At 40.2% G+C, this 12,014-nt stretch overlaps 1 protein-coding gene across 2 annotated transcripts in view; it reads left to right on the plus strand.

Moving 5' to 3' along the window:
* Positions 1-12,014, plus strand: part of tmcc3 (transmembrane and coiled-coil domain family 3) — a 135,778-nt gene that overhangs the window by 90,922 nt on the left and 32,842 nt on the right. Inside the window, exon 1 of one of the 2 annotated variants that reach the window (XM_080887816.1) lies at positions 9,214-9,487. The exons of the other annotated variant lie outside the window; for it this stretch is intronic. Coding sequence (XP_080743942.1) covers positions 9,485-9,487 — 3 coding nt within the window. The 5' untranslated portion in view covers positions 9,214-9,484. Of the gene's footprint in view, positions 1-9,213; positions 9,488-12,014 lie in introns of those variants that run through there. 2 annotated transcript variants of the gene reach the window in all.

A 12,014-nucleotide genomic window follows, 5' to 3' on the forward strand; every position in this document is an offset into this window, starting at 1 on the left:
TTTTTTTGTAGCTTTTTGAACAGATGGTGTCTTATTCTCAGCACTTTTTTCTAATTATTGTTCTCAGAGTTGAGATTTAATTCTTATATTTAACTCAATCGAGAAAGAAACAATTCAGTCTCTTTCCTTGTAATAAGTCAAATTTTCTTCATTTAAGCATAACATTTAGATACTTTTGTCTAGTTAAAAGGCATAGATTCATTTGCTAGTTTTAACAATTCTAGTCAAGCAACTTTTGCTCACCCCACTGGCAGATTTTTTTTTTCTTCTCAAAACAAGAAACTTTTGTCAGATTTAAGAATATTTGTCTTGTTTCTAGTCAAAATATCTCATCACACTTAAAATACGAGAAGTCAGCTACAGAGAATGTTTGTGTGTTTTCCTCTTCTGCCTTGGTATACTTGGAGAATTACTTTCTGTAATTGACAGTTCTGCACTTTCTAATCTACATCCTGCTCCGATTTGTAATCCACAATGAAACGGTGCTCTTAAGTAAGATCTGAAGACTTTGTGCCAATTAAAGACTCACAACAAATGTTCTCACTTTGCTAAATGCATAAAAGCTTGAAAAATGCTGTTTTGCGTTGTTGAACAACCTGTACTTGTGGCAGCTACTGCTTTACTGGACAGTGCAAATCTCTGGTAACAGTGAGTCACCAGTGCAGTTTGTGCTGCATAATAGACCTGTTGTAAAGATTCATTTTCAAATAAATCAAAAAAGGTTTCAGTGCCAGTGCAAAAACAAACACTGCTGTGGGAAATAACACCAGTCGATCAAAAGTTAGTCCCTAACTGTGTGTTTCTCATGATCAGTGGGGTCCAACTTTCATGGTCCTGGTTTCTTTTAATCTTTTTATATTTTGATTTCGCTTCATAGATCTTCATTCTTGTGTCCATATTTTCCCAGTGTCTTTTTCTTTGTCTCCTCTCTGATAGCTCCCTTGTCTACCTTATTTCTACTTCTCGTTTTATTTTGATAAAATGCTTTTTTCTTGTATGTCGTTTTGTACCCTGCCCTGATTGGTTTGACCCGTGTCTAAACAGCCTGACGTATATACAGTCCCATCTTTCCCCCTGTGAGATTGTTTTAAGCTTATTTCCCACACCTTATGCAAGCTTGTTGCCACCACATGGGAAAAAAAGCATTTCTGCCAGCCACAAGTCTTTTTGGTTTGGTGTGTTATTTCGTGATTCTGTTATTTACTCAGAAGGTTGAGTTTGGAAATGCTTCTGAGGCACAGAAAAAGAAAGTTGCTGGGAATTGCATTGCCAAGGCAAAGCATTTATAGGGACAGTGTGTGGAGTAAAGCAGACAATATTGTGAGTGATGTGAAGCATTCACTTGCCTCCTCTATCTATTCTTCCTTCTGTGAATTCCTATTTAGTTCTTCGATCCCTTGGACTTTGTGTTATTGGTTTTTAATTAAAAGCCAAATAAAGACTCACATATTTGTTCATTTCACCCACCTGTTGTGCACTGAGCTCAATAACGGATCAGTCCAAAATCTCCCATGTGTTTGCAGTAGGGTCGAGATTTGGTTAGAGCACACAAATCACATCATCCTCATCAAGCCTTTCTGTTACCATTTATTCCCGATGAATGTTATCCTGGAAGAGATCACGCTTATCAGTATAAAAAGGATTGGCTTCCCTCTAACATAAAAGACCAAAACTAGGATGTCTCTCAGAGCGTGACAGGGACAGCATATCTCCTCGCTGCAGGGGTCAAACACTTCTTTTTTAAAATGCCTTTAATTTGTCACCCATCTGTGCACAAGCAGCCATATAAATGCTGCATATCAATCACTGTGAAGGAAAATGTGTCCAACTTCATTGCTCCAGCTACTCAAGAGAAATCTGTGTGCATCTCCATCCTACTTAATAGATTCAGACTGAAATGAATCAATTAAACTTTAATCAGCGCTCAATTAAACTGTCTTCGCTCTCCCCTTATCCTCCTGACACCTTGGAGAAAAGATAAGTGATGCACACAGCAGTGGCCTGCAGCTTCCTGCCTCTGCTCGTCTGGATGTAGCCACATTCCCATCTGACAGTTATGAACACATTAGTTGTTCTACGTAACAGCGATACCAGACATTAGATGGGAATCATAGCTGTGAATTATTCAAGATCTTAATGAAATCCTCTCCACTTAATGTCTTTATTCCTGGAGCTCTGGGCGATATGGTATCAGTTAGTTGGCATGATACTCACATGCTTCATTTCTCTTTGGTGTTGAAAAATACATTTTTTGAAACATTATGTGATTTGAGAGTATATAAAAGTGTGTGTCTCTGTATGTCAGCGATATCTTTTGAGGAACAAAGGAAATGGAGAAGCAAATAGACGTTTCTTCCCACAGAGTCACGTTTGAGAGCTCTCAGTCTCCTCTGCGGAAAGTTTCCCTTCCTGTTTGACTCAGAGACACAGCAATAATCAGGCCGAATCAGGACAGCTGTGTGTCACTTAACTCCCAGTTTCCTCTCTCGCTTTCTCCCTCCGTCTGTCACATTCTCATACGCTCATTGTATGACGGAGGTTACACGATAGTGAGGTATGGGAACTGATATTAGCTCTGACGTCAATTTTACTGGCATTGAAGTAATGGGCATTAACGCTGGAGGCGTTTATACAGGGATCGAGTGACATACTGTGCTAGCATTAACGTCAGTCAAGTCACCAGTGTGGTACAGGGTTGAAAACCAAATTTCAAAACAATGACAAGACTATCAGGATGTGCTGCTCTTCTCTGGTAGAGCATACCAGAATTGCTATACCATCCTCATCCGCTTTGTCCGGGGCCGGGTCGCGGGGGCAGCAGCCTAAGCAAAGAGGCCCAGACCTCCCTCTCCCCAGCCACCTCCTCCAGCTTATCCGGGGGAATACCAAGGCGTTCCCAGGCCAGCCGAGAGATATAATCTCTCCAGCGTGTCCTGGGTCTGCCCCGGGGCCTCCTCCCGGTGGGACATGCCTGGAACACCTCACCCAGGAGGCGCCCAGGGGGCATCCTTGTCAGATGCCCGAACCACCTCAGCTGGCTCCTTTCGATGTGGAGCAGCAGCTGCTCTACTCTGAGCCCCTCCCGGATGGCCGAACTTCTCACCCTATCTCTAAGGGAGAGGCTCATTTCTGCCGCTTGTATCCGCGATCTCGTTCTTTCGGTCACTACCCACAGCTCGTGGCCATAGGTGAGGGTAGGGACGTAGACCGACCGGTAAATTGAGAATTGCTATACCAGAAAAGCTAAATGATTCTTAGTAAAATACATTAACCAACTAACATTTAACATTTTGTGTGGCCTTCTTTGGCCTTGATAACAGCAGTTTTTATCAGCATTTCAATAGTTTCTATTTTGATATTAAACTCTAGATACTAGCTGTTCCCAAAGGCTTGGGTCATTATATATTATAATTGGGTCATTGTCTTGTTGGTAAATGAACCCAAGACCAATTGGGTTCTGTCATGGCTGGGTCTGTGACCCAGCATTTTGAGTTCATTATATATTGTGTATTTCTGTTTTTAGTATGGGAAAATGTTAAGTTGCTTTTGCATTGTCAGTTAGAACTTGAGTCTTTGTGTTTTGTCATTTATTGTTTGGGTTAAGCTCATCTAGCTCTCTTAAACCCCTAAGTTGTTCAGCCTTAGTTCTGTTTATTGGATCTCCTCATTTCTCCTTCCACTGGATCTTAGTCTCATTTGCCCTTTGTGTTCCATGTCTCATGTTGTCATCCCATGTTGTTTGGTCTGTCTCATCATGTTTCCTGTTTTATTTTGAAAGAGTCCTCTGTTCTTTGTTCATTGTATTTAGTTTCACTTCCCCTGTCCTGTCATTAGTTTCATGTGTGTCAGCTGTGCTCCCATGTGTGGCCACTTCCCTTGATCATCCCTTATGTGTATTTAGTCTCTGTGTTTCATTCAGTCTGTGTCACGTCATCTGTGTAACCTTCCCAGTGATGCCTCGTCATAGTCGGCACAGTTCTCACAGTCATAGAATTAGTTCTTGAAGTTTCATAGCTTTATCTCAGTTTCATGGGTTTTTCTTAGTCTGTTTTCCAGTTTAGTTGTCTTGCCTGCACTCGTCTTAGCTTTTGTTTTTGCCTTCTGTCATCAGCCATAATAAAGGCTCGCCTTTTGTTAAGTCATGTCACGTCTCCTTGCCTTTGTCTGCTCTTGGCCTGCTCTAACTAACACACCAGCGCACCGCGCTGTGACAGGTTCAGGGCACAAGGGATTTCATGTTGCAGTAAGATGTTGTGGTAGACCTTCGTTTTCATGATAGTGTTGATTTTCTTGTATTGTGTTGACGTGGCAGTTTTCAGTGGGAGTTGCATCTTTTTTATATTGCTTCTTGTGACAATGATTAAATGCCCTTGAGTTATTGGGGGTGAATAAGTACTAACAGTGGGTAAACTAATGAATATCATTCAGCTGAAGCACACGTAACACCGAGCTGACTGTTGCTGTGGAAAGTAGAATAGAGACATTCTTATTCTCAGTTTATCACGTACTGTAGATGGGTCAGATTCTCTTGGCATCACACATTTTATTATTTTGACATGTAGGGTGGTTCTCCACAAGTATTAAAAAGCAAATTCAAAGTCTCCGTAAGAAAGTATGACGGTGACAATGATCACAGGACTTCCACCCACAGGACAGGAGTTTCTGACCTGTCTAGCACAACAATATTTCAACTTTTTGAGTTCCTGTGTGGTTAGGGACCAAAACTATGTGGTTAGGTATATTAAATGATATGGTTTGGTTCAAAATACACAAAATACATGGTAAACTTTCACCTTCTGCTGCAACTTTTTCATCTTTACTTAGTCTTTACTACAGTTACAATAGTTATAAAGCAAGAAGGGATTTAACTGTAATGTAATCTATTTTAGATGTGAAGACCCTTATGTTAAAGAGTTGCACTGAAGCACTGCCCAGTGAAATAAAATGTGATGCCAATGGATCCTGACTAACTACAATATGCAATGAGTTGAAAGCAACCTTATATTTCTGGTTTGAGCTGAAATGATCATTCTATGTTTGTTGCAGTTAAAAGCATTGTACCCTTTCTTAGTAGTGTAGTTTTGCCATTTAGGCATATCTTAAGCCAATCCACAAGCTTTTCCTAACCGATGATGAAAGATACATTCGATGAATGCTCTGGAATGTATCTCTCTGCTGCCTCTGCAGTCCGGATGGTTGTTCTTCTGAACGGCCATCCGAACCAAAAAGGTGAGAAGGAAAAATTAAAAAATGAGTATTAAATCCAAAAGTCCAAAGGCAATGTAAACCAGGTTCCTTTACCTGATACACCCAGGACTTATCCTACCTCCTAATGTGGACTTTAAATCTGATCACTGATCACAGATTCAAATCTGATCACATTTAACAACCAGAAAACGTTAGGGAAAACCTCAAAAGGCATCTGACATAGCTGTAATATGTAATCGTAGGATTGCACAGGAAATTACTTCTCCAGAATCCTGTAATTACCGACTGTGGCCACAGAGGCCCCTGTTTCCACTTTCCGCACAAGCTATGTAGTGATGCTTCAAATGTGAAAATTATGACCCTATCTTCTTTAATTCCTCTCACGTTTCACTTCTGATCCCTTCAGGGTTTCAGCCAATGACTGCCTTAGCTAGCTAGCTAAGGATGTTAATTTATTGATTAGCTTAGAAATCCCATATTTAACTTAACATAAAAGTGCAGCAGTACCTCAGGCCCTTGTACTGGTTAGTCCAGTTTGCTAGAGAACAACTCACACTCTCAGTTTGAAACAGACAGCTGTGATCTCCTTCAGTGACCCTACTCTGTCTGGAAATGCTGAATAAAAATGTGCAAGTTTTTCCATTACTGCAGCTGCCACTCATCATGAAGCTATACCCCAATTTTAGAGCACCAAGTTACTAATTAAAAACAAACTGAGAGGAAAAATGACCCCTTGAACCCAAATCAATGTGATGACTGATGTAAATGCCAGTAGGCATCTTTAAAAGGGGCAGGGTTCATGACCTTTACTGCAGCCAGTCACCAGGGGGCGATAGACATTTTGGGCGAGCTGTCAGGTTGCGCATGGTTTCTACAGACAATGGTTTCAAGAGAATACTCTGAGCCCAGTTTTTACTCATTCTTGAGAACAGCCTAATCTCATGTGAACATAATTTAAACATTCCACAACTACCAGCGGAATACTAGAACTTTACGACCACATCGGCTAAACATTCCAGAGCGGCTGCATCATTTTCTGACCTCAGTCAGTTCCTGAAAAGCCTCACTGGAGCCTGCTTCACCCAAGCAATCCAAAGACTCACCTCCAGTAAACAGCGCAGACTGTTATCAGTGTACCGGAGGTTTCTGGTACATCAGAGGTTAAAGTTATACCCCAGCTGAGATGGAGGCAGGAAGTGAAGCAGGAAGACCAGTGCTCGAGGGGGAAGAGAACAATGGCATCTTGTGATTAACAGCAGAAATTATGTAAATATTTGCTTCCTTGACACAAAAATAAGTTTTGCATCATTTTATGATATGAAACTCTGGGGTTTACATGCTGGAGTTTTAAAAAATGATGTAACCTGACTCTGGTTTGGAAACATAACTGGATTTGTAGCTCTATTACTCACTTATTAAAAGTCAAAGGAGATATTTAGATAAAGACAGAGTGCATGCGTGTGTCCATGTGGATACATTTGAGGTTTTCCTGCAGTAAATCGAAACACTTCCTTAACCTGTTTTTCTGTTACAGTCTTGCAAGTGTCACAAGTTTGGACATATCCATTAGGTCTGCTCTTAATGGTATTTAAAGGCTTGTGAGCTTGTAGATAAAGCTTGCCCTGAATCAAATGAATTCGAAAGTACAAACAGGCCACCAATCTGTGCCTAATTAAATGTCACAATTAACTCTGCCTGCTATCTCTTTTTCACACAAATGGATTTTGTATGTCAATACTCAGGGGAAATGGAGTGGAAGTGCATCAGGATTGATTCATCCTGAAGCTATACAATGACGACCCCAAGATGCACGTGCACGCTCGTGGAAATAAGGCGATGTGATTTGTTTGGAACACATTGCACCTCAGTACGGGGGCTCGTGGCCTGCAGGCTGCCTCAGTGCCAGGTGCTGTGTTCTCCCCTGCAGGCTGAATCACCGAACCTCACGGCGTCCAACCTGTCAGCACACACACTTGTCACGGTGATTAACAGCCCGCTGACTCACCCAGCATCCTCATAAACTAGGCTTCAGGTCCATGTGCGCATAAGGGAGAAGAAAGTGATAAAGAATGACAGAAGAGTGGGACGCCGCAAGGATACTGGTGTGTTTTTCACCAGATTGGAGGTCCAGGGCGAGGTCGAGTGCCAGCCAGAGGACTTACATTGCAGGGATTAATTCTTAATGTCCGCTTTGACAGAAAACTATCAGTAGGCTCAGATCACATGACAAGGCCACGGATCATCCTAATTGGTTTCTTTATCAGTGGGGCCAGACTGGAGCTGCTGTGCCTTTAAATCATTCATGAATCAATCCCAAGACCTTTGAGGAGTAATTCATCTAACCGGTGTCATGTCTATCACATTATCCATGTGACTGTGTTTCCACTAGGTGTAAACAAGAACTTTGGCAAAACACAGGTCATGTTAAAGGTGGCAAATTCACAAAGGGTAAGAATAGCCTGCACTGGAAACTTCTATTAGTGTGAAAGGACCGAGCAGCATAGAAACTTATTTTTTCTGATAATTTTACACTCATATGCAATCAGTCTCTCACAATGTAATGTATTCTACAAGTACATTACCAGCGATAACTCAAATACGCTTCACATGCACTATTAATAAAGTCTGTTTGGTCATTTGAAGAATATTTGCATAGATTTGTAGGGTTTCCATACGGAACGGAGGCTCAGATGGGTTATTTCAACCATTTTATGTAAAACACTAAATCAGACACATGCTATTAGTCACAGCAGAGGAGTTTTCTATATTTTCAAACAGATCTGGAGAGGATTCATTCTGACGTCAGTTTTACTGGCAAGAAAAAGAAAAGATTAATCCCATCAATCTAACAGCTCAACCCTAATTTCTACCTTGACAGGGTTAATCATTTGAATATACAGTGCATTAATTATTGAAGTTAGTGTCGCTGTGGTGCTGGTCTGGATTATATACTGTATACAGTATATATACAGAACTCACATTGTAATCTTCCTATGAAGATTGATGATGAATATTGACTGATGAATATGTGGCAGATCTGCTGCATATTGTGCATTAAACTGCATCGGTATATTGTTGTTATGCTTATATTTAGAATAAAGCCCCCTTATCGTCCTGTCAAAATTATGTTTTATGTAGATTTTCCTACTGTGGATTGTTGCTCTCTGTCATGGGTTTCACATATTTATCTGCTGAAGGAGGAAAGTTTATCTGAGCTCACCATAAAATTTGTTTACAAGCATATTTGTCACATAGACATATAAATGATCAAAAACACTATGTTGATATCATAAAAATGATACATTTTAAGGAAAAAAATCTTTATCATTTAATGTGACACCGAAATGGGTTCTCAAGTTGCTGCAACTGTGAGTACGACTTCAAAAGGGACAAAATCCCTCGAATTAGCTGATTTGCCATGAGAAAGCACTTGGTGACACTGGGGAGCAAGAACTCCTTTGTAACGGGAAGAGATCTCCAACAGAAGCAGGCTCAGGGAAGGACACTAATCTACTGGATGTGGTTGGATGATTAGGAGGAAGTCCTGATGATTTTGAGTCATGTGACCACTCTCATGCTCAATAGCCGGTTGACAACATCTCCAATGAATAAGGGAAAGTCTGAAGGATTTTAACTATTTATGTTTTAAAAAAGGCTTCATCAAACATTTGTGCCCTGCAGCCTGTTTGTAACTTGATGACCCATGGCCTAGTTTTCCTGGGCCAGAATTTCCATTAGATAAAGGAGCCCAGAATAAGAGGAAAACTTTTCTTTATTTCCTTTTGGGACTGTGTTATGCTTGATATTAATTATGATTAAATATTGATAAAGCTATTGTTGAGAGTAAAAAAAAAAAGAGCCAGCAGATCTCACTGGTAGACCAAGGAGGCCCACTGTTTCGGATTATAAATTAATAAGAGTGGGAGTATTCGATATGCCTCCCAGCCCCTCCCTCTGTGTAAAAATGTGGGCGGGGCGTAGTTACACGCTGTGTGTCCACTGCTCGCCGGTTTTAGGAAGATTATCGCGGCGGGCTGGTTAGGAGAGGGGACCACACCGTTGCTTGTAGCCGTTGGTCGGCCTCCAGCAGCAGCATCAAGTGGACGAGGGAACCCCGATGGCATGTGGTTCACAGACGGTGTTAACGGTTAATTTTCACACGGAGAGAAACGGCACAGGGGAGCCAGTGTGAGCCCGAAGATTATGTCCGGAGCTGGCTCTGCTGCTGGGGAGAAAAGTTTGGAAGTAGGGATACGCTCAAATCAGCGGCGGTAAAATGGTAAATATGTCCTTTCTGCTAATACGAAATCAGTTAGCGAGCTAACGTCTGTGAAACTGTCGGTTTTGCTGTCTGACCGCCTAAATCTCCACCCCAGAGTTTATAAGTTATTTATAACCGTCGAGTTTCTGTCACTGGGATGAATTGGCGTTCCTCCTCTTTCCAACAGCTGTCAGTCAGCTTTTCGCCGACTAGTCCCGTCATGTATTGTGTTCACTTGCCTTGTCACACTTCATTTAGAAAATCCAGTTTTTCCCCTGCTTGTTGGAATTTGTGTGTATCCTGTACATAAACAAAATATTTACACACTCATTATTTAACATTTGGAGCTTTTCTTGAATTCGGCACTAGTCTGATACTTTAATCGATTATTTTCCGAAATGTTTACCTTTTTAAAAAATGGATTATTGATCATATTGACGATGTGTTAGGGAGCGTTAAATTGACAGATTTCTTAATGGAGTTTGGTTCAGATGAACGGAGCTTATTGTAATAAAATTTTAAAGCAATTTTGACTCCACTACGGGATGTTTTTATTGATCCAGACATGATGCATACCAGTGGGAAAACTAGTCTGTCAATTTTCCGTTTTTTATGGCTATTTGATAAACACAAATGTATTTTATGCTTGAGTAGATGAAACCTTTCGTTTATTGTAGGGGTGTCAAACTCACATACAGTTCAATTTGTACTCAAATAGGTCCATACTAGTTAAAGCCCTACATAATAACTTGTGTAAAAAAGATACATTCCTGTTTTTGTTTTTTGTTTTTGATTTAAACTATCACCAGGATCTAAAGAAACTACTGTCAAAATATCTGTATATGTCTTATAGAGAGATCAGCTAAATTGGAAGCTGAAGTTTTTATTTATTTTATCCATTGTTTTGATGGCCTCTTATGAATTCATACTTATGAATTTAAATTGAAACACATCTGTACCAGCGTTTCCTGAGCTGGAACTGGTAGCGTGGGATTCTAAATCATACTCAATAAACCCACAAAGATTTTCAGAAGCATTCAGCATGCATTGGATTTCTTCATGTTGCTTTTAAAGTTTTAAGTCTTGTAGCTACACACAACTGTCTTGAAGTCTGCTGGGTGAAGCTATAGGCCTATAATTATCAAGACTGCCTGCTTTTACCAGCTTTTACCTTTAATAATCATCACAATCTGGCAATAAGGCGTGCGCCAAACTGCTGGAAAAACAAAAAGGAAAGCAGTTAAGCAGAAATAGGATCTAACCCACATGCTTTCTTTTCTCTGCATTATAGCCTAAAACATCTCATGCAATGTAATACTCCCTGAGTCTTTACCCTTAATGTTATCTACCCTATCCAAAAGCCAAAACTGTAAAACCTTTCTAAAAAATCTGGCCCAGCTGGAAAACTCAGTCACTAGAGAGTCACACGGTAGATTTTTGCGGAATATGATGAAAGTCAGTACAGCTTCAATGTAGACTCGTAATAAGTGTGTGAATATGGAAGAAAGGAGATTCTCTGAGCCTTTTTTTTCATGTTCTTCTCCATTATTTATGAGTCTGATATGAAGCCTGTAGCCCCTAAAGAGACAGGAAAGGCAGGTGATTAATACTCAAAACAGCATCTGATCTGAAATCAGTCACTTTAAGGGTTATTGGGGTTATTAGAGGGGAATTTGGGATTATCGCTGTTAAATAAAATATGTTCACATGTTCTTCACATCAATCGTCAGTTATTTTGATCAATAGTGAGATCTTGATTATTTGACATGATTACTCACAAACTTTGGAAAAGAAGAAGAAACCTATCTGTTCAGTTAGGTTGATTTCTGTTTTCCGCAACCTGGAGGCCGAAAGAGAGAATGATTGAACTGCAACTGTTTAATCAGGTTAGTCTTGTTTCAATAGTTACTGGAAACCTTACTGAAATTAAAATTGGACTAGCAGCAAAGTCGGAACAACAGAAGGTAATATTCTGTAGTTCTACCCGAGCAAGCCTCGGGTAGAACTACCTGAGATGTCATCAATCTGTCTCACTAATATACATTCATTGAGTCGGCTGTAATTACATGGTCATGGCAATTATTAGTGCACAGTAAAAAGTCACAGAATCTTCACTTATAGTATTTTAAATCTTTATTATTCAAGCAGCTTGTCTGAGATGTAAAAATACTTTTAATTTTCCATCCTTTTGCAGGAAATTAGTGCATTTTTCTTTAAATATTAAAGTGGCTGCACCGAACCCTTCGGCAGCTCAATTCTAGCCTCCAAACTGTGGGATTGACACCCCTGTTTTAAGTTCTTTCAGCATTGTTTTATTATCTGGACACATAATGTTGACAGTTTTTAAAGGAATAGGATAGCGTATACATGCCCACAGACGAAGTTAGTGGTGGAGCAGGTTTGTCAGGTCTGTCTGCAGTTTTACTGATTTCAGGTAAAGTCATTACGTGTTGCCATTATATACAAATTTCGTGGTGTAGATAAGAACCTAAACGGAAATTATTGTTGTTCGGAAGTGCATTTAAATTCCTCAATGACAGGGGCA

The sequence above is a fragment of the Rhamphochromis sp. 'chilingali' genome, assembly GCF_963969265.1.
Source record: "Rhamphochromis sp. 'chilingali' genome assembly, chromosome: 7".
NCBI classification, from domain to species: Eukaryota; Metazoa; Chordata; class Actinopteri; order Cichliformes; family Cichlidae; genus Rhamphochromis; species Rhamphochromis sp. 'chilingali'.